The sequence below is a fragment of the Phaeoacremonium minimum genome, assembly GCF_000392275.1.
Source record: "Phaeoacremonium minimum UCRPA7 unplaced genomic scaffold PA7_03_scaffold_376, whole genome shotgun sequence".
Classification (NCBI taxonomy): Eukaryota; Fungi; Ascomycota; class Sordariomycetes; order Togniniales; family Togniniaceae; genus Phaeoacremonium; species Phaeoacremonium minimum.
Window position 1 is genome coordinate 30,165 of NW_006921280.1, and position 21,102 is coordinate 51,266.

Consider the following 21,102-nt stretch of genomic DNA (forward strand, 5'->3'; position numbering starts at 1 on the left):
GGTCCAGCGGTCTGAGCCGGCAAGTACGTAACTTCTCGATATCTCAGGGAAGACTCTCAACATATCATCTATGTCTCCTCCACAGCCCAGTCGGCTTGGCTCCTTCTGGTTAACATCTTGTATTTGGTGTCTGCATTCCCTGTATCCCATCACTCTACCTCTAAACCTATTCGTACGGGAAAAGGTGAAACATCAAAACAGAAGTCCACAGCATCTTTCAAAGACGATAAGTTCTTCGATAGGTAGATCTTTATGTCTCAAAATTCAAAAACAGTGTCATTGCCTGGTCTTACGGGTAGCACCTGGATGGGGAAAAGTAGGACAGTCTCCTAGTCACGTGACTGGTTCATTTGGGCCGACTGAGTAAATCTCAGAGCCATCTTGCCTGTGCTATATCTGGCCGTGACAGATACAAAGAGACTAAACAACTAACTCAGCAGTCTATACAGCTTACTGTCAGGTAGTAGGAGATGTAGCAGACCATGGTACGTACTGAGATACCTAGTCACTAACAGCTGTTTTTCTAGCCAATGGCAGTACACAAATGGGGGAGGCAACTGTAAGAGGAGGTGTGCTGAGGAAAATGGGGAGGCGTCCTGATCAACTGCCTCGTTGGTCAATAGCATTAAGGTAGGAGCTCAAATCCTGAGAACGTGCACCATCTCGCGGCAGGAAAAGCAGTGGGGAACGTCCCGTTGCCCCATAAGTAAGTGCGCTAAAGATCCCGCGATGTAGCTGTCACGTGCCAGGCCTAAGCTCCAACGTGGCGATAAGCAGAGGTGACAGCTTTCATCAATTCCCTCCATGAGCCAGCAAACTCCTCGAAATCATGGTATTCTAACAACGTCTACGGCATCATTCTTTTCAGGAATTTCCTTTCCTCGCTTTCCGCATGCCCAAAATGCGGCTAGCTTGGTACGCCGGGGTATGCCTACAGACACAGTATAGCTTCCATGAGCTTCACAGCTAACAAACACTATAGGCCTCCACGGCCCTCGCGGCCGGCGTCATCACTTCAGCGTTTTACCAGCGCGCGAATTTCTACTCTGCCATGGTGTACCTTGCTCAGAGTAATTTGTGCTTGATGGTCTGTTCTCCTTTCTTGATATTAAAGTCTTCCAAGTAAAGTTGCTGACGAATATTGACTTCCAGATTCTCGTCAACCTGATCTTTCTGGTCTACGGCTCCTTCATGTACAGCCTTCAAAGACTCTGCTTCGGCCAACTCCGTCCAGTCGAGATCGAACAGCTCTACGAAAAAGCTTGGTTCGCCGTAACAGAGACATGCTTAGCAATGACGGTGTTCCGGGAGGAGGTCGGCGCCTTCTTCTTGGTCATGTTCACGGCACTCATAACAGGCAAAGTATGGGGCTGGATTGGTGAAGGTCGTGTCGAGATTCTTGAACAGCAACCACCGGCGAATCCGAGACTGTTCCATACGCGGCTTTCGATATCCCTCTTGACGAGCGTCATCTACAACTTCTTGCTGCTGCACTACTCTGTGAACACCGTGGTACAGCAAGCCCGCCCCGATATGATGGTCATGTTCCTCTTCGAGTTCGCGGTCTTAGCAATTAGTTCCGTTCACACTTCGTTACGTTACATTCTGTCTCTGGTGGAGCAACGAGTTGTGAAAGCACAAACTCAGCAGCGGCTGGAGCAACGGCGAAGCGAAATTAGGGCAGAAAGGAACGAGATATTGCGCCGACGTGAACTAGGGGAGGTTACTGAGGGTGAGACTGAAGAGGCTTTGCCCAGAGAGGACGACATAGACGAGATGGACATTGAAGTGCCCGGCTGGGAATCAAAAGGACAGTGGGTTCTTAGCCTGGATCTTGTTGCCGGTAATTATTACACAAGCCTGAGGAGGATGAGCGTTTATACTGACCTGAATTGCAGATTTCCTCAAGCTTTGCATCTATGCCGCTTTCTTTTTTGTACTTCTCTTTTTCTATGGCCTCCCTATCCACATCATGAGAGACTTATTCATGACTACAAGGAGTTTTGTAAAGCGTTTAGGCGCCCTATTACGGTACCGTCAAGCTCTTCGAGACATGAATAAGTACCCTGATGCGACGGAAGAGGAGTTGTCACGGGAGGATACATGCATCATTTGCAGAGAAGAGATGCACCCTTGGGATCCTGCGAATCCAGGGCAAGTAGAACGCTCACGTCCGAAGAAGCTTCCCTGTGGCCATATACTACATTTCGGCTGTTTGAAGAGCTGGTTGGAGCGACAGCAGGTCTGTCCGACATGCCGTAGCTCAGTGGTCGTGGATGGGGCCGCTGCGCCGCGGAACCGGGATGCGATGGCATTCCGAATACCTGGATTGAATGGTCAGAATCAGAACCAGGCTGCCCCAGCAAATGGAGCTGCTCCCGGTGTTCAAGCTGGTCCAAATGGACAACCTCCACCAGGTCAACAGCCTGCCGGCAATGGTGGCAATATCAGAATGTTTAACTTAGGTCCTATTCGTCTTGGCTTTGCTCAGGGCGGTCCTCAGGAGATGCAGGAAATGGCTCAACGTATGGGTGTTGGCGATGTTGTCAATATCCCACATGCTCCGCAAACGCCGCAGGTTCAACAGGAGCAAAACACAGAGATCAACTCTATGGACGCAATTCGAGCGCAATTAATCGACATCGAACAACGCATACACCGAGAGATGCGGACTATGCAAAACGCACAGTCGGAATTGCAGGTTTTCAACCTCCTCTTCCACGAGCTAAATCGTATCCGGCAGTTACAACAGCTTGGGAATCCAACTATTCAGGCTCCGACTCTCAGAGAGAACGCTCCAACTGTTCCTACTCCAGGGCCATCTGCAACAGCCGGCATTGCGCCTCCACCACCCACAACAGGACCAGTTCAGCTGCCTCAACTTCAACAACAGCCAGTATTTCCTCTACCGCATGGTCAAGTACCTCTACCACAAGTACAACACATTCCACCTATGGCACAGGTGCCGAATTTTGCTTTCCCCCAAAGACTGAGTTCCCCTTCTATGTCTCGGTATGGGGGAGCATCTTACACAACAGCAATCCCAGCGGGCAGTCCTGACCTTCCGGAAGGTGTCGTCATTCCTCCCGGTTGGTCACTTCTTCCGCTCCAGCGTTATGCTGACGGCGGACACTTGCCTCCTGGCTCGGCTGCTCCGGCTCCTGTTCCGGCCTCCCTACAAGTCCAGTTGCAAGATATTCTTCAGCCTTTTGCTCAACAGAGCCCGCCGCCCGTTCCACCCCCAACCTCAACTCATACCAACATTAGCTCAGAAGCGAACTCAGCTCCCGGTCTTAATGGCTCGGGAGTACAACAGGAGGTGCCCAGAACTGGCATCCAGCAGGGTGAGAACAGCACTTCTGTACTGGGAGCTCAACAAAGAGAACCTCCAGCAGTTGCTGCCCCGACGCCTATCATGCCCAATTGGGGTGGCTCGGCACAGCTCTTCGGTGGTGGCAATGGGATGCCATTTGGACTTCAACAGGCTCCTTCCAGCCGATCGACATCTGCGCAGAACGACGCGCCAACGGAGCCTCATGAGGGCTCAAGTGTAGCCGAGCAACGCAACGAGGTTGGCGGAGCGTCTGATGAGGGCACTAATGGTAGCACTTCAAAGGGAAAGGCGCCAGCTACGACTGTAGAGGACGCGGACGATGACGAATGAGGCTACAGAACTGTAATACCCGTACCTGTATGATTTCTTTCTGGGGCAGAACAAACCTTGCATGGCATAAGGCGTTTCGGTGGATTATTTTGACGGCCCAAAATAGCTTTTACCTCGAGCAGTCTAGCAAAGCTTTACATTGATGATCCATCAACATTGCAACTGTCGCTTCACTCGAGTTGCGTGTCTATTTGTTTACTGAAGATCACTTTCTATCCAACCTATGTTTTGTGATGAGTATTAAGTAGTAGTAAAGAGTTCCAACCTGTGTTAATTATCTCTTCGAAAAGAGTATCAGCAAGGATAATCTGTCCATTTTCTATCAGCCGCCTATAGTTCGGCAATGAGATTATTTAAACCATGTTATCCAAGCTTACACTACCGTCTCTAGGTGTTTGAAAGTAGCGCCCAGGACTATTTGTGAAAAGGGATTGGTAGAAATCTTAGGAGAAATTGCCATCCCGTGTACCTACGCCTTCATGTCAGTGGTGCGATAGAGTATGCCACTACTCGACCGCTAAGCTATCCTCCAAGTAGCAATCCTAGGAGCACGGACTTCAAATGGACGTAGCTGAGTGATGGAGGAACTGGAGGCAACTGAACTAGAGGGAAGTTATGAAGTCATACCAAACCGACTTAGATCTCTGTCCTCACTGAAATGCGTGCACTCTGCTGGTCCGAAGACTCAATATTTAGGTCGTAATATACAGTGAGATCGACAAGATGGCGATAAAGGCAGCTGGATATCCTAGTTAGAGTGAAGTAAACTGTCTGCAAGGCATCCACAAAGACACCTAGCCAACATCGAACCACCGCAGTGCACATACCTGATACTAAATCCTACTACAAAGCTCAGCTAGCCCATCATGTTGTTACGGCTCTTGGACGCCGAGAACTTTTCTTTTCAAATTTCAAATGGCAGACGCGTCCTCCGAAGTCACTCGCATATCCAGAAACAAAAATTGCGGTAGGACGTGTTTGGACCAATCATATTACACGGTTTGCATCCGTCTTAACCTCTTGTTTTCCCAACATTGAAGAGGACCAGTATGAGTGGTCCATGTATAATTTTGACTGCCCCTTGCCTGAATCTGCATCAGCCAGGAGGCCGTGATGTCATAGAAACCGTAATCCTTGATGAAAGCCAACGAGTGCGCCTCTGCGTAGAGTGAGCGCTGTCGCGACTTACAACGATCATGAAGCTATTGATATTATTCTCAATTAATCTAGGCAGGCTGCTTGAAAGTATAGTATCATGAATCTCAGAGCAGTGGCTATGAAGCCGCATACGTTCATTATTCGCCCTAGAGGCCGTCTGGCAGATGAATTGAGCCTTCAAAATAGTGACTTGCTGCTAACGTGTTTACATTTTCACTGTACACCGCTATACTACAAAGTAAATCTCAATCATTTCTTGATATGGTGCGAGGGATTTTCTGCTAGTACTACACATACCGCCGAGCACTCATTATTACTCAGCAAAACTAACTCAGGATCTTGGTCATATCGCCCCCTTTCAACACACTCTCCCCCCTTTAGCCGATTTACCCCAGGATGAACATCCAACCACAGTAAATCCTCAAATTGACGCAGGAACGCTATGTTATGCAGCTGCAATATCCGCATATTGAAAGCACAGGTCATGCGCTGCGAATGCTGCTTGCTGCCTGCGCTCAAGACGGAGGTGGAGGTGATCGGCCATTGGGTTGAGTGCGCTATGTTCTACAAGTCACCAAATGTGCATCAGCCGAGCTACGTAGTTTTCCTATCTGAGACTTCATACTCCGAATCAACGGATGCTTGTATGTTCACGTTCTAGCCCGTCTGAGATCTACTCACTTTGATGAGACCAACTTGTTCACTCACAGCTTTGGGACGATCAGCGTTTGCGGCGATGTCTAGCCTTCTCTTTTTCTTCGCTTTCGCCTCAGCTTCGATCACCGCCCAGGGATTCTACGCCAATTGCTCTGCAGACTGGATCCTTGGTTTTGGAGGATACAATCAGTTCATGGCCGCTTCTTGCCCGGATCACAACGGCGTTCTGCATGCGTCATTCATCGACATAGATGATTGCGTGACGAATTCAGAAGGCGTGCTATCAGGCAAACCAAGGCAGGTAGACGACCTCAGCAATAACCTGTTTGATCTCCTTGTTTGCTGACGGCCTGTCTAAAGCGGTGGTGCGCTATTTTCATGTGCTTCATGCACAAAAGTGAACAGCAACTTGACCTGTAATTGCTCGAGAACATTCGGTGGACCAGTGAGCTCAACACTAGATCTAAGTGAGTTCAGGAAAGAGACGGTTACCAAGTATACATGTTAATTCAGTGTAAAGACTCGATTATTACCAATGTTGATGGCATCCTAGGTTGTTACGATTTTGTTGGTAAGGCTGCATATAGCTCTTGTGTTTCCGATCTCTTATGGCTCACAAAGACGTCTAGGGATTGAGGTCAGGTCACTGCAGGACCCACCACCGTAGGCAAACTAAGACGGGCACTGGGAAGTCTGAACACGTAAATTTTGTTATATTGGCGGCATATGCCTGCCTTTGAACGACAAGTTCTGTCGTTGATGTGGACTGAAGTCCGGACTTTAGCCTCCCAGATTTCCGACCCTAATTCCAAGATCATATGTACATTGATTATATACAGTTATAAAAAGGCCAGGGAGCTCCAGGCCCCAAAGTCCCGACACCAGCTCTAAAAAGCTTTTCTTTTCTATCGTTCTGATGCTGTTCGTAGTTCGTGATCTACTCTAGAGCATGAACACTATGGGAGAGCCCATCATGATTTAACGCTTCGTCTTTTAAACATGATTTCCCCATTTGGGTTCGGAGTCTTTGACATCATGATCATCATAGGTTTCGGTCGCTCCTCACCGTCCTTGAGCTTGAACTCAAAGTTGATGAGAAAGTATGCAAGAATCATCTTGATCTCGTTACCAGCGAAGAAGCGTCCTGGGCAAGCATGTTTGCCGGCGCCAAAGTTCATGTTCGTGTCATTGATCGACGAGAACTGCCACCGGTTGCAGTCTTCCTCAGATCTCTGACGCATCTTATAGAAGCGCAAAGGATCAAACTCGTCCGGCGAAGGGTAGTATCGCTCGTCGTGGGAAACCCCGGCCTGGGGAGCCAGGATTTTCGTGCCAGGAGGTAGGTACGTGCCATCGGACAGCTTGATGGGTTGGATGACCTTGCGGATGAAACCGGTGACGTTGCCTGATATTCTTTGCACCTCTTTCATGAAACTGTCCATCTTCTTTAGCTTCGCCATGCTGTCCTTCCTCGCCCACCCGTTATCTTCACCTTCTAAAACGTTGATTGCTTCTTGACGCAACTCATCTTGTATTTCTGGATCTGTTGCCAAATCGTAAATGCAATCGACAAGTAAGTTGTTTGTTGTGTGTATGGATGCTGCGCTCAGAATCAACTGCAGTTCCGTCTGAGCTCTAAAATCGGTCCTCCCTTTTTCTGGAAGGGTATCTAGGAGCCACTGAATAAGGTCGTCAGGTCCTTGATATCCAGGGATCTCCATATCCCGAAGACGCTCCTCGATCTGGGGTTGTAAGATGTCCTGTGCTCTGGCGATATCTTTCTGGATTTGCTTGAGGTCTGACACGAAAAATCGCCCGATTGGTCGCAGCCAAGCTGGAAAGAACTGCAGCTTCACAACAGCTACGAAGACGTGGATGGCGAAGTTGATGCTTGTGTCCATCCACGGTTCGCTGCGGTTGATCGACGGGCCGACAAAGGCTCTGCCACTCGTTCTCGCAATGGCTCTCAGTGCAAACGGTTGCACCTTCACGGCCGTCCAGTCCTCACATTCGGGAAATTCGGTCGCTGTTGTATACTCAATCTCGGCTTTCAACGTTGGTATCAAGCGGGCGAGATTTTGGGTCAGTTTTGTCCTGACCAAAGCTGACAACAATTCTCCGTTTTGGCCGGGACAGAAATGGGTGTATTTGCTCATTAACGCCTATCATTATATTAGAGACGACGGAAGGTATATGCCAGCATCGCAGGTTGAGCTCACCTCACTGACGGCCTCCTGAGCGCTCAGGATTTCTTCAGGTAGTCCTTTCAATTCGCCAATAAGCTTGGGAGGAATTAAGACTTGAACACCCTCTGTTGCTTTGATCTTATATACTTTGTCATAGAACTGATCCCGCCCATTAGCATATTAAGCCTTAGTTTAATTTATCTAATGTTTACCTTGTTGTAACTATCGCGAACAAGGTTCTCTGCATCGAACATCCATTTCATTTTGGAAGCTTTGTAAAATGGCGCCTCGACTTGTCTTGACTTGGTTGACTGTACAGACTGGAAGAGGTAGGCGACTAATAGCGCAGCACCGAAAGCGATGTAATAGCTGAGATGTTTGCTCTGCACCACCAGCGCGGTGGGCGGGATGAACTCAATAGTTGAATCCATGTTGAAGTATCTCCCAAAGAGAACGGAAGAATTGGTGGACATTGGAGGAGATCCGGCGTAGATACCTTCCTACACAAGTCCTTCCTGAAAGGTTTGCTCTTGAATGATGCACGATTGTCCTAGACACGTAATTGATAATTCTTCACTTTCGTCGCCCCAAAAAGATATCCTGCGGAACCACGAGATGCAGTTAGAGAGATAAAGACAGGTGCAAAGGAAGCTCGGCCGGTCGAGCGATTCTGGGAATGAAAATGCTTGAGAACAGCTGCCATCGAAGGGGCAGAACAAGATCGACAGCAGAGAAAAGACCAAGCTCGGAAAGTATATGATGATCCAGCTTTGAACGCCTTTCTCGATCAAGTAGCTGCTTTTCCGTTCTCTTACAGCCGGTCTACAACGCGTACATCGTTGAGGCCAACTATGAAGTGGAACTGATTCGAGGAAACGTAAGAAGAGAGAGAAGGAAAGAAAACATCAAATGAAGCACAAACAATATTGGGCAAAGAGGATATGAAAAACAACTCTAAAACGCTGACAGTCGGATCGGGCTGGAGAGGATAAGAGAATGTATTGTCCTGAGAAACAAGAGAGCTCGAGTCCAGACAACAACTATCTGCTACACTACCCGGTCTCTGCTCTCGGTCCCGTAGCAGGGGACAGCAAGAGCCGCCGCCAAACCATGTGTGGCAGGAGACATCGCAGTGCTAGCCAAAGACGAGACATGACGAGATGCAAGGTACTAGACCTACAACCGGCAGCTGCACAAAGACAAGGCCGCCCTGCAAGCTGCCATGGATCGGAGCTGGGAGTGGCCGGCGGCTTCTATTGGGGGTTTGGCACTTGTGACGATCTCCAGTGAATCTGGGAGCGGAAGTGCTGTGACTTGGAGATCTGAAACAAGGCCGGGTTAAGGAGTCGGGATCGGCCACAGCCGCGCTTCAAACACGGCTGCGACCACCACTGTCCAGCAGTCTCAGAATTCTCAGGAGGTTGTTATTCCTATACCGCCTGAAACGGTCAGACTGATAGCGAGTTGCCCGCATTCTGTAGCAAGCCATAGCAAAGGGATCAGCAAAGCTAGCACTGACGTTAGCACTTACTAACAGATCCTCAGGGGGACGGGATCCGTGCCCACCCCTTCGAGCAGCTGTCCCGCAGCCGCATTTCAGCGCCACCTCCAAACAGCCTCAATATCTCAGACAACTAAGAGGGAGAAAGCCAGGATGGGTCTCTCGCGCTGCAGGACACTGCTTACTATACTTCGGAATTGCCTTTCACAAGAGTTGGGTGCTTCTCGACGGGAGACCTGTTCAGCTCTACAGCCACTTCATCCCAAGTTTTCGCATGTGCAGGGTTAGTCGATGGCTAGAGTTTATGTGCATTTGAACACTTAAGTTGTGTCTTCCTAAGAAGATCAAAGCTTAGAATATAATGATCTACCGCCTTCCCCGAATGCCGTTGCGTTCAGTGCCGGTTTGAAGAGAAGCCATACAACTGAGAACACTCGGCAATTCGGGCAGCGGTCACATTTAGATCATGTAGAAGCTTAGAAAACCGTCGGATAGAGCAACCCGGCAACTCCACTGCTTCCTTAGAAACAAGCTCATTCTAGTCATCAATTCCTTGGGACTGCTGGATTCATTCCGGGCCTAGAGCACAGCTTGCCAAGCTCAATGCATCATTTCATCAGCTGGTTAAGTCAAGAGTTGCGTGCGGGTTGCGTGGACGGAAGAATCAATCCTTGAACGGGGAAGAAATACCCAAACAAACGAAGTTGCAGGACGCACAGAGGAAACTGCTAGCCTCCGTGTTGGAATGCCAAGCTGTCTGCAGCATTCGTCCCCATCGATGCGAGTCGTCCACTCCAGAAGCGCCGATAACTGATTGAAGGCAAGAATTACCGCCTGTCAATTTATGCTTAGCTTCAACTTGCCCTCTATGACATTGCTCACTCCACCGGGCCTGAGCTGATGCAAGATACCCGGGCCGCCAAGGCGTTAGCATGTTGCGGAGCACAACCTTCTGGAACAGAGCACCAACCGACCCGCCAGCTTCTGAGACATCGAGACAGCCCCTGTTGGCACAGCAGGTCATTGGCAAGTTCAGCCATCAAAGCTCAGTGCTTCTAAGTAACGCCCACACAGAACTGGCTGGGGCCTATTGAAGCTTTCCGAATACTTGATTAGCAACGCTTGGATCTGAATGCCGAGAAGGCTTAACTTCCAGCATTTAGGTGTCCACACCTATTAATGGGCTGCATGTAAACTCCAATGAAGCGGTCATCTGGAATAGCACTTTAATCACTGGCGGCATGGAAACGCTGTGATCAACCTGGCCAAAATTAAATACTGGCTGTTCTTTCTCTCACAAAAGAAAATTCGCCTTCAATACATCTCATGACGATTTACAGGCTTCAACTTAGACAATCTCTTTTAAGCATCTAAGCAATTGGGAGATCCGCTGTTTGTCACACAACTCAACTGTCGCAGCTACGCCATGTGCCAAATGTGGCAGCCGCTGAAAAGTCCTCTCGGACCGGGAATCTGAGCAGCATCTGTTTACTCTCTTGAAATGTAACCCATGCAGAACATATGGATTAGCATTGCTTCTTACTTCAAATTTGGGACATGAATATACTGCGTGCTCTGTCATGTCCGGAATAACTACTTGATGTCGAAGGGAGTCAGTGAATATTGAGATAAACAGGTGGCGGGCAAGTAAACCCCTCAGGCAGCCACGCATCGCCTTCCTCAGCCTCACCTATCGTTACTTCATCCAACTTTGCTCCTGCTCAATGCTCTATCAAATTCACAAGGCGACCTCACTTACGGTCTATCTTTTTCCAAAGTCTGATGACTTCCTCAAGGTTCTAGAGGAATGTGCATCCTTGCAACACTGTGTGATATCTAGCGGGCAACCTAGTAAGGCTGCCTTTGGCTGTGACGGAGTCGTCATGCTTGCTTGCTCGTCAAGATGGCGGAAAGTCTCAAGATGAAGTATCAGATTGGAATGAATGAGGTTTATGTTCCACCTCTATATGGAAAGGATTCGCAAATCCCAAGCGCAAATATCGTCTTTATCCATGGCCTCTTTGGACACCCTTGGAAGACCTGGGCAGATGAGGGTGTTAGAGGCACAAAGAAGCCCTTCTGGCCAGAAGACCTCCTACCAAGTGCCGTGCCTAATGCCCGGATATATAGCTTTGGGTACGATGCGGATGTTGAACGATTCATGTCAGCAGCTGGTTTGAACACTGTCCATCAACATGGCCGAAATCTCTTGAACGACCTATGCGATCTGTTCGATAAATATGATACCAAAATCCCTTTCATATTTATTGTGCATAGTCTTGGAGGTCTTGTTCTCAAAGAGGTAAGACCATACTGCATCCCCTTGACCATGTTTTTAGTGAAGCTAAGGAATTAGGCGTTGAACCAATCCTCGGGGACGGAAAACAGGCGTACTAAACAGGTTGCAGAACTGACTTATGGTGTCATCTTCCTCGGAACGCCTCACCGAGGCTCTGCAGTTGCGTCCTATGGGAAGATGGCATTTCTTCTTACCAAGGTGTTCGCAGGACAGAGCGCCAACACCCAGCTTTTGCGTGCCCTTGAAAAAAATTCCGAGACCCTTGACAGGATCAGTTCCACCTTCCACGAGACTTTGAAGAAATACAAGAACATCCATTTGTTCTCTTTCTTCGAGGAAAAGGAGACACGGAAAGCAATCTTTGGGATGCGTATTGTCCCGCCTGAATGCGCAAGAATAGGGCATGAGGACTGGGGAGGGATACCCGAAAACCATCGGTATATGGCGAAATTCAAATCAAATACTGACCCTGGCTTCATGAAGGTCAGCAATGTAGTCAAGCGTTGGATTGTTGGTATTGAGGAGGATGATAAGAGTAAGTCAAGTGGCTACATCTCAAGACAGGTGCTAATAAGTCGTAACCAAGGATTCCTGCTACAAGGCTATAAGGGTAAGAATGTCTATGCTGTTTTTATGGGCTAAAGAGAATGGTGGCTGAATAGCAACAGAATGTCTAGAAAGCCTCGACGATCCCAGCGCTAGAGCAAGGGTACAACAAGTATCGCAACAACACAAGAACAGCTTTGAATGGCTTTTCAGCGACGAAGTTGACTTTTGCCGTTGGCTGGAGGATGACAAGAATGAGTTTAGTCCAGTCTTCTGGATTACAGGCAAGCCGGGTTCCGGCAAATCGACTCTTATGCGATTTGCCATGCAAGATCCGCGAACACTAAAGCTCCTTCCCGATGGATTTGGAGATCCAGTGGCGTATTTCTTCCATCTTCGAGGAAAGTCTCGCGTTCAAAAGAGCCTGAATGGGATGCTTCTTGAGATAACATTCCAAGTCTTGACTCAATTCCCCGAATACTTCCTTTCAATCAAAGAGATCTACACAGACCTACTAAGAGTATCACGCAACAAAAGGCTGGAATGGAGCACAGAGATCTTGAAACAATGTGTTCTGCTTATACCTCTCTTCTTACAGGCTCAAAAAGGCTCGCTATTTGAACGGTGGAAAGGTTCACAACCCGAACACAGCCGTACTAGGCTCATTCTCTTTATTGATGCTCTAGACGAGAATGAAGACCAGTCCGAAAATAATGAGGTTATTTCTATTTTGAAGGAGCTCGCAGAATTTTACTCGAACTCGATTTTCCATCCAGGGGTTGGCCCTATCTTGAAAATCTGCCTGGCAAGCCGGCCCTGGCCTATCTTTCAGAAACAATTGGGCGACGAGAAAAGGGTCCTTAGTTTTGCTATTCACGATCACACAAAGGAAGATATCCACCTATACTGCAGGTCACGGTTGTCATCTGCAATATCAGAGCGAGAAACCTTCAAGAAAGATGTCGAACACTGGATAGAAATAATCGCCAGTAAGGCCCATGGCGTGTTTATTTGGGTCCGACTTGTCGTTGACTACCTCTACCAAAACATTATTGACGGCACTCCATATTCTCATCTTCAGGCATATCTGACGAGCCTTCCTGATGAACTGAGTAACCTGTACGAATTCACTCTAAAGAGAATACCGAAAGAATATGCCCTCGAAGCACTTGTGTCGCTTCGCATCCTTCTTGCCAGCCGTTCACTGCTTACTCTAGAAACTCTATACTGCGCGACAATCTCATGTACCACTACGTACAGTGTAGGGTTACCCGAGGCAACGAAACAAGAACAACTCGCCTGGCTCCGAAGCCGAACCGGTGGGCTCATTGAGTTAGCTTCGACTGATCTCGAGTCTTACGTTCAGTTCGTTCACCAAACGGCTCAAGAGTTTGTGATTAGAGGACTTTCTGGCTTGGATCTTATCTCAAACAAACGACACTGGACCCAACTTGATGGCAATTTTTTCATATACAAATCTATCGCGAAACGTCATCCCCCTTTTCCACCTTTAATGCCGCTCGCACGGGACATTTTCAGCTATATCAAATCGGCTGATAGTCTCTTCGAGGATGATGCCTCACGTCAAGCAATACAGAGAATGGTGTCAGATTGGATACCACTGGATCTTCCCAACGATTCCTTCTTTGGTGGGCCGAATCCAAGGACAGAATCAATTCTCCGTTGGATATACCGATGGCCGCTGAAAGCGCCGCACATCAGTAGCGCAGACATCGCATCCTACTACGTTGCTCCTGACAAGCAACGGATTTTTACAGATCTGAATAATTGGCTTGATGAATCTGGTATTCATAAGCCCCGATTGTCGCCGCTCGATCCAGCTGAAGACGTGACGCCTCTTCCTCCGAGGAAGACTCTTGTTCACTCTGTGGATGATGCTGTCATGCCAACTGCATTATGCCTGGCATTAATTCTCCATGGGGTTCATCACGTTGATTATGGAAGATCTCCGGCCAATCACATACCTGGTCTCCTCCTGCTCACTGCTCTCGGGCCGCGTTTTATTGAACAAGATTCCGACCGGGTACGACTTTTCGAAAAGATCTGTAGACCGTGGGCAGGACATTATCTTGATCTCAACGGCTTTCATCCACTACCAATGAGCGTAATTGGGCAAAAACACCGATATCTCATGGATATCGAAAGCGCTGGCCTCCTCGAAGCCCTGATCGCTTGTGAAGAGCACCCTAGCGTCGACGAAGATACTCGATTCCACATCGCACAAATCTTTCTTTCGATTTTACCGGAAAGCACCCGGTCGATGATGGTCAGCCGCACCATTCGCAGAGATATGGAAATCCTGGACTTCTGTGCAAGGTTTAGAAGCAGACGCTGGACGGAGCTCTCTTACAGCCATAGCACTGACCGTTCTCCCCGCTCGCTTATCAAGTACATCCCTCTGGCAGCAGCAGTGGGCAAAGATAGGGTTGCTATTCGGGACATATGCTCTGATTTCGCTACCGAATTAGAGGTTGAGACATACACGTCATATGATGGAAAAGACTGGGTAATATCAGGTTATCCATCGATTTGCTATCTCCTGCCTCTAATGGTCGCGGCACTACCAGGCTCGCCTATTGCCTACAAGGCTGCTCATGGTCGAATAGAACTCCGGAGGTCGTCACCCATACAGCGTGACGATTAGCAAGGGAGGGATTTCAGATGCATAATCAAGTCTATCTACGCTTGATGATCCACAGGAGCCCGCTATGGTAGATCAGAAAGAGACAAACTTCAGACCAGTGCGCTCTTGAATTGCAGTGCGTGGAGGGGCCATGGATCTTTTGCGCCGCAAACAATCGATGCTGGCGGCGTAGGTCGAATCCAATGCTGGATAGCCGGTTGAAGGTCGAGTGACTCCTCACCAGGCTTACATGCAGACTACTTGGCCGTAGCGTAAGGAGACAAGGACGAATAGCCGTCGGCTTCATGCACGTCAGTGGCCCTCCTTCTGTAGCGGCAGTTTAGACCTAGTCGACTGCGATGTCTTCCAATGATAACCGCTGGATATGACATCGCGTCTCTCCGGCCGACATGGGTTTGCGAGCACGACATTGACAACAAATATCAAAGATGCAAGTTGTCACGAGCACCCACGACCGCCGGTTCTCCGGCTGCCTTCGCCCGAGCATATAAACCACTTAAAGGCTGAGACTACGAGATCATGCAGGAGGCTCGCGCCGTGGCCGGCGGACGCGTCCGGGAGAAGCAGGGTCGGACTCCCTCCCCCTCGGCCGACAACAAAACACTCCTAAATCCCAACCACAAGGAACCTCGGCCGGGGGACCCTGCCTGAAACTGCTGGGAGCTCCTCAGGTACACAGTAAAGACACAGTTCGAAACCTTAGAGATAACCCGGTGCTGTCATAGTTTTGCCAAGAGAAATTATCAGATCGAAGCAGCCAGTGGGAATGCAGCCGCCGTGCCTGTTGAATAGGAGGCCAGGAGAAGGGCCGATGTCGGACATTGCTGCGCGGTAGATTGATAAAGGAGTGATGGGATTGATTAGATCGCCATCATTAGATAAGATTACGACAGACTTTTTTTTCCTTCCCTTCCCACATCCCACACGGGCGAGCCACCCGGCTGTCGGTACCCCTGCCGTTTCCAACCGAGGAAAACAACCGAGCCGAATTTCTGAATTCTAGGGGGCAGCTTTTGCTTGTGCCATTGCTTCCTATGGTTTACTGTACTCTCCTAATGGAATTGGCGGATTGCATCCGAGACGCAGCGCATCCACTCACTGCCTCGTGTAACGAGATTGCTTCTTTCTGCCTGTGATGTCTCTTTGTTTCTTGTTTCACAGGCCCCCGGTCCGCGTTCCTGACCGCGTAAGACTTCCGACTCTTGAGAGATAAAAAGGAAAATGTTGGGCCGGGCGCAGCTCCCTGGCATTCCCTCTCAGTCAGTCAGTCAATCAGACAGTCAAGTCATTCGAAGCAGCGGTCAACCTCGGACCGGGACCGTACGAGGTGGGCTGATTTTTATCCTCTCCTTCCCGAGCGCCTTGGCCCATTTCTCATCCCTAGACCGGTGGAAAGGCAGGATAGCCCTGGCATGGAGAGGAGGATCAGGATTGAAATGAAGACGCCTGATGCGTTTCTCCTGTCTGTCCCGAGGGAGTGTTTATCTGGGGAAAGACAAGCCGGAGAGTTTCGACGTGCTGCATGAAGAAGTGGAAAGCCGACCCAGAAAAAAGGCTGCTCGGTAACTGGCCGCTGGTAACATCGTAAAGGGGGCGCGGCGGCCAATGTGAGGTGGCGATTCAGTCAATTAGTCCTGGAGTCCTGGGTTAGTCTTCCCCATTTGGGTGCAAAGGCCCGGCCAATTGCCGCCACCTTGGTCGCCCAACACACTGTGCCCTCATAAGAGAACAAATCGAAAGACACACGGGGAGGGCTCAGCCAAGAACGAGCTGAGCAAATGATTACATGTACCTACGGGACGCGGTGAGACGAGATTATGAGTGACGCTGTGCAAAGCCGCGTCCCACCTCAGCGCGCGCGGCCGACAGGGGACAGGGGGTGCCCAGCGCAGATTGCTGACTGGAGCTGGGCCTGACTCTTTGAGCCTCGAGTTATCTGATCGAACTGTACCGTATTTGGCCGCCGTGGGAAATGCATGTCTCGCCCGCCCCAGAAGATCCAAGACCCAGGCTCGCCAGGACCCAGAAGGAAGCCTACCTAGTATAGCATCGATATCCCTGGCCCGGGTCCACACGTTGGCCCATTTTCCAAGGAAATGCGCTACTGAAGAACTGAACCAGAAGAGAGAAGCAGACGACTGCCCGGACACGACATCCGGTTCGCAAGCTGCCTACTATGCAGTACTGTGCTCTGCTGCGTAGTCCCGGTCCAAAAGCCACGCAACCAGCAAGAGGCGGCCAATCTGCAATCCACAACCTGGAAGGACCTACTGCATAGTAGAGTAGAAGGGGGCATTCGCCTGCTATCTCCCTGGGGCCTGGGCTGCCCTGCAAGTCGGCGTCGGCGTCGACCGGCTTCGGGAGTCGCAGATAACCAGACCAGCATTTTAGTACACAGTGCAGTGGCATCGTGCCGGAATTCGTTGAGGTAATAAACGGCAATTCTTTGCTCATCGCCCTCCGCCCTCCAAGCCCTGCTTTGCTGCTATCAATCAATCAATCAATCAGAGGCTATCCCAGTCGGCCCCCTCCCCATGCCATCTTTGCCCAACCTAACGGAGTAGCCCTGCGCCTGTGCTGTCATCCCCAGCCGATCATTCAATCATTAGGTCATCCCAGTCAAATCAATTAAGCAATCAGCCAAAAAGCCATCCACAGCCCTCTTCTGGCCTCTCCGGGCTTCCAACCCTCCACTCCCCTCTCATCGACCTGCTTCTCTTCTCTTCACTTCACTTCACTTCAAGCCCACACACAACTCTCACGATCCCAATTCCATTCACTGATCATTATCATCATTGTTGTTGTGTTTGTGCTTGTGCCTTTGGTAATTGATTTGGCCATTCTTACCTAAACTTATTGTGTGCGCTCTCTCACACCACACAATACCCAAATCCACCTACCTACCTACTTCAGACGACGACGACAGACGACAAACGACGACAAAAGCTTACTCGACAGTGGCTCACCCTTCGTCCCATCTTTGGCATAAATTGGTTCGACCACAGACTCGGTCATGCATCCAGCGGCTTGTTAACACTCCCATCACTTCACCCTCACCTTCATCATCACCACTTCATCTCGCCCACACCCAAGTCTACGGTCGCACCTCGATCCCCACGACGACCCCCTCCACCACCCACTTCGTCCACTCCAAACCTCCCCAGGACGACGACAACAACCACGACAGCAAGATGCACGCCCAAATAGCCCAGCTCCTTGCTGAGCACACAGCAAATTCCATACCCCAGACCCCTCGTGCACCTTCTATTGCCTCTGTTGCGCCCTCCCTCACTTTTTCTGAGTCGGCCGACGAGCAAGATGTGGAGGACCCCGCTGCCGAGCCTCGACGCCGCCGCGCGTCCACACGACTGGTCGCTCGAAATGCAGAGGACGTGCAGCGGATCACTGGAGAATCTACAGCTCAATTAGTCGAGAGGTGTTGTGGCGGAGGCTGCTGTCTCAAGGCCGGCAAGAGAAAGGAGGGCATTCAGTACGAGCATGTCGAGTTTCCCGACAATGACGCATTCAAGTCACTTTGCCTCAAGATCGACGAGGTGCCTACAGAATTGACCAACATCCCCGACCTACCTGAGCAGACGGCCTTCCTACAGCCTCTGCGACGGCCCTCTACCATCCCCTCACCCACAGACTCGGCTATCGGCCTAGAGAACGACGCAGACCTGGAGGCCCTCGCCAAGCAGGCGCAGACCACCCTCCAGGAGCTCAAGCTCGAAGACCTCGACACCAAGATCCAGCCGCCGTCCTTCGTCCAACCCCACCCTCCATATCATGTCTTCCCCGCGCGCATTCACAATACTCGAGAATTGACGCGCCCAGGTGCCGAGAAGCGCACCTTCCACTTTGACCTCGACGTCACAGACTACCCAGATGGCGAAGGCATTGACTTCAAGGTCGGCGGCGCTATTGGCGTGTCTGCCCCGAACGAGGCTTCTATGGTCGACGAGATCCTGGATCTTCTGCTGATCCCGCGATTCATTCGTGACAAGCCAGTCCTTTTGCGCACAACCAAGGGCCGCTGGCCAACTGTCTGGGGCGCTGATCAGGCTCGAGAGCTGGTCACCACTCGCCGAGACCTGCTGACCTGGTGCTCAGACATCCAGTCGTATGCGCCCACCAAGAATCTGCTTCGCATTCTTGCAGAGTATGCGACCGACGAGAACGAGAGGAAGCTGCTGTTCTTCCTTTGCGCCGCCGAGGGTCAAGGCGTCTTCTGCGACTTCAGAACCGGACCCCACATCACGCTCTCGCAGCTTCTGCATGCGTTCCCCAGCGCCAAGCCTCCCCTGGATCTCCTTCTCTCCGCCCTGCAGCCTGTCATGCCGCGCTTCTACTCCCTCTCCAACGACCCCCACGAGTCGTATGAGACTCTCGACGGCAAGCAGCATCGTCTGATCGAGATCGCCGTCACCGTTCACGAGACAGCCGACTGGCGAACCGGAAAGCGCGCCGGCATCGGATCGGGCTTCTTCCAGCGCCAGGCGCTCGAGTTCATCGAGAGGCAGAAGAACGGCGAGAAGGAGCGCCAGATCTACATCCCCATGTTCAAGGGCCTGATGGCCAACCCCCTCGCCAAGCAATTCGTGTCCGACGGCCCCATGCTGCTCATCGGCGCCGGTGTCGGCATCGCCCCCTTCCGCGGCTTCGTCCAGCGCCGCCTCAAGACGGCCAACTGCGCCAACAAGGTCTGGGTCCTGCAGGGCGTCCGCGACTCCCTGGTCGACGAGCTGTACAGCGGCGAGTGGGGCGTCCACGAGGACGAGGTCAAGCGGGTCGTGCAGAGCCGGCGCGGCGAGGGCCGCTACGTCCAGGAGGAGGTCAAGCACCAGGCGGACCTCGTGTGGTACATCATCAACTCGGTCGACGGTAGGGTCTTCGTCTGCGGCAGTACCAAGGGCATGGGCGAGGGCGTCGAGGAGGCTCTCGTCGAGGTGGCCATGGAGAAGGGCAACCTGGGGCGAGAGGAGGCGAAGAAGTTCTGGCAGCTCAAGAAGGAAGTTGGCCAGTACACCGCCGAGACGTGGTAATGTCTTGCACATTCAACCCCCCCCACGTCTTGTGAGACGATTGATCTCGACCCGCGGTAGCCCTGAAACGCACATCATCCACTTGGGCAGGCAGGCCTTTTCCCGTTCATATTACCTTATTTATACCACGCACACTAGATCGTGTCGGCGCAAGCATCAGGAAGTCCTTTCTATAAGTGAAAGGGAGGAGCAGCTTTGAAAACAAAAACAACAAGGCTTTTCATGCATCCCATCATTCCCAACCCCATCGTCATGAAAACAGCAAGGGCAAGGGAAAAACAAAAAATTGCATGGTCTCGGTTTAGAAAAAGAGAGCCCCCCCATTGAGAGGGACCTACTTACAGGTCAGGTTCCCAACTGGCGTTTTGATGTTTTTCTTTTTCAGGGAGGCAACTTTGCAATCGCTTTTCAGAACTGGGCCCTTCAAGGAAAGAAAGGGATCCCCGCATTATTCTCCGTGTAGCAGATCGTAAATAGCTTGAGCGATAGCTAGTATATACAGTCCTAAGAACAGAGGGACATGAAACATTGATATGGCATGCATTGATTCTATGTGTGACGTTTTCCCTTTTTAAATGTGAAGTCTGTGGTCGGAAGGAAGCTCGGAGGTCCGAGGTGAGGCTTGGGGGGCTGAGGCTAGGATGCTACAATTGTGTCGCAAGCTGTGGTGGCGATTAAGGCGACCCTGCGCTCTGTGGGACTCGCATGCTTCTTCGACTTTGCGGCGCGCGTTGAGAAGTTCTGCGTCTCGATGGAAAGGTCAGCTATACGTGCAATGGGCCAATTCTCCTCACAGTGTCGAGGCTTTGGCGTCAACTCTACTCAGACCAACCAAGCACTCACTCGGGTAACAAGGTTCAGGACAACGTTGGGCTAGACTAGACTAGACTTCGTTACTGTGTTCAACTGTAGGAGTTGTCTTCAACACCCATAGACACTCAACCCCACCCGTTTAACAAGTCATCATATTGCTTACAATCAAGACTCACGGTTCACAATAGAAACCACCTGAGAGGAACCGCGCGGGGCGCCTGGGACCATGGCCCAAGCCTTGCATCTTCTGCTGTGCCTGTCTCCACTGCTCGGGGCTTCAATCAATCAGATCGGGACTGAGTGTCGCCGCGGAAGATCATCTCGAGATGGGGGAGTCCATGACACCGCAACAGGTCGGATATACGGGTATACGGGTCTATTCGAGCGGTGGCAGTGGCCTCGACATTACGAAGCAAGTTATCATGGGTCTTGTCAGCACCGCGAGGAAAGATCCTGGACGAGCATGATGCTTTTCAGATTTTGAAAGCAGTATGACGAGGATTTCGGAGCGTCTCTGCTGGATTGAGACATATCTTTGCATGTTTGAATTTGAAGCAATTGGCGTTAT

At 50.6% G+C, this 21,102-nt stretch overlaps 2 protein-coding genes across 2 annotated transcripts; one reads left to right on the top strand and one right to left on the bottom strand.

Moving 5' to 3' along the window:
* Positions 1-6,450: 6,450 nt before the first annotated feature.
* UCRPA7_4967 (putative cytochrome p450 protein) lies at positions 6,451-8,096 on the bottom strand (the record flags this gene model as incomplete). Its single annotated transcript, XM_007917517.1, has 3 exons — positions 6,451-7,641; positions 7,699-7,824; positions 7,878-8,096. 3 exons carry the CDS (start codon positions 8,094-8,096, stop codon positions 6,451-6,453), a joined length of 1,536 nt encoding a protein of 511 aa, XP_007915708.1.
* A 9,771-nt stretch (positions 8,097-17,867) lies between these two features.
* UCRPA7_4968 (putative fad binding domain-containing protein) lies at positions 17,868-19,721 on the top strand (the record flags this gene model as incomplete). The annotated part of the gene is made up of 1 exon (XM_007917514.1): positions 17,868-19,721. One exon carries the CDS (start codon positions 17,868-17,870, stop codon positions 19,719-19,721), a length of 1,854 nt encoding a protein of 617 aa, XP_007915705.1.
* Between the last annotated feature and the right edge of the window lie 1,381 nt (positions 19,722-21,102).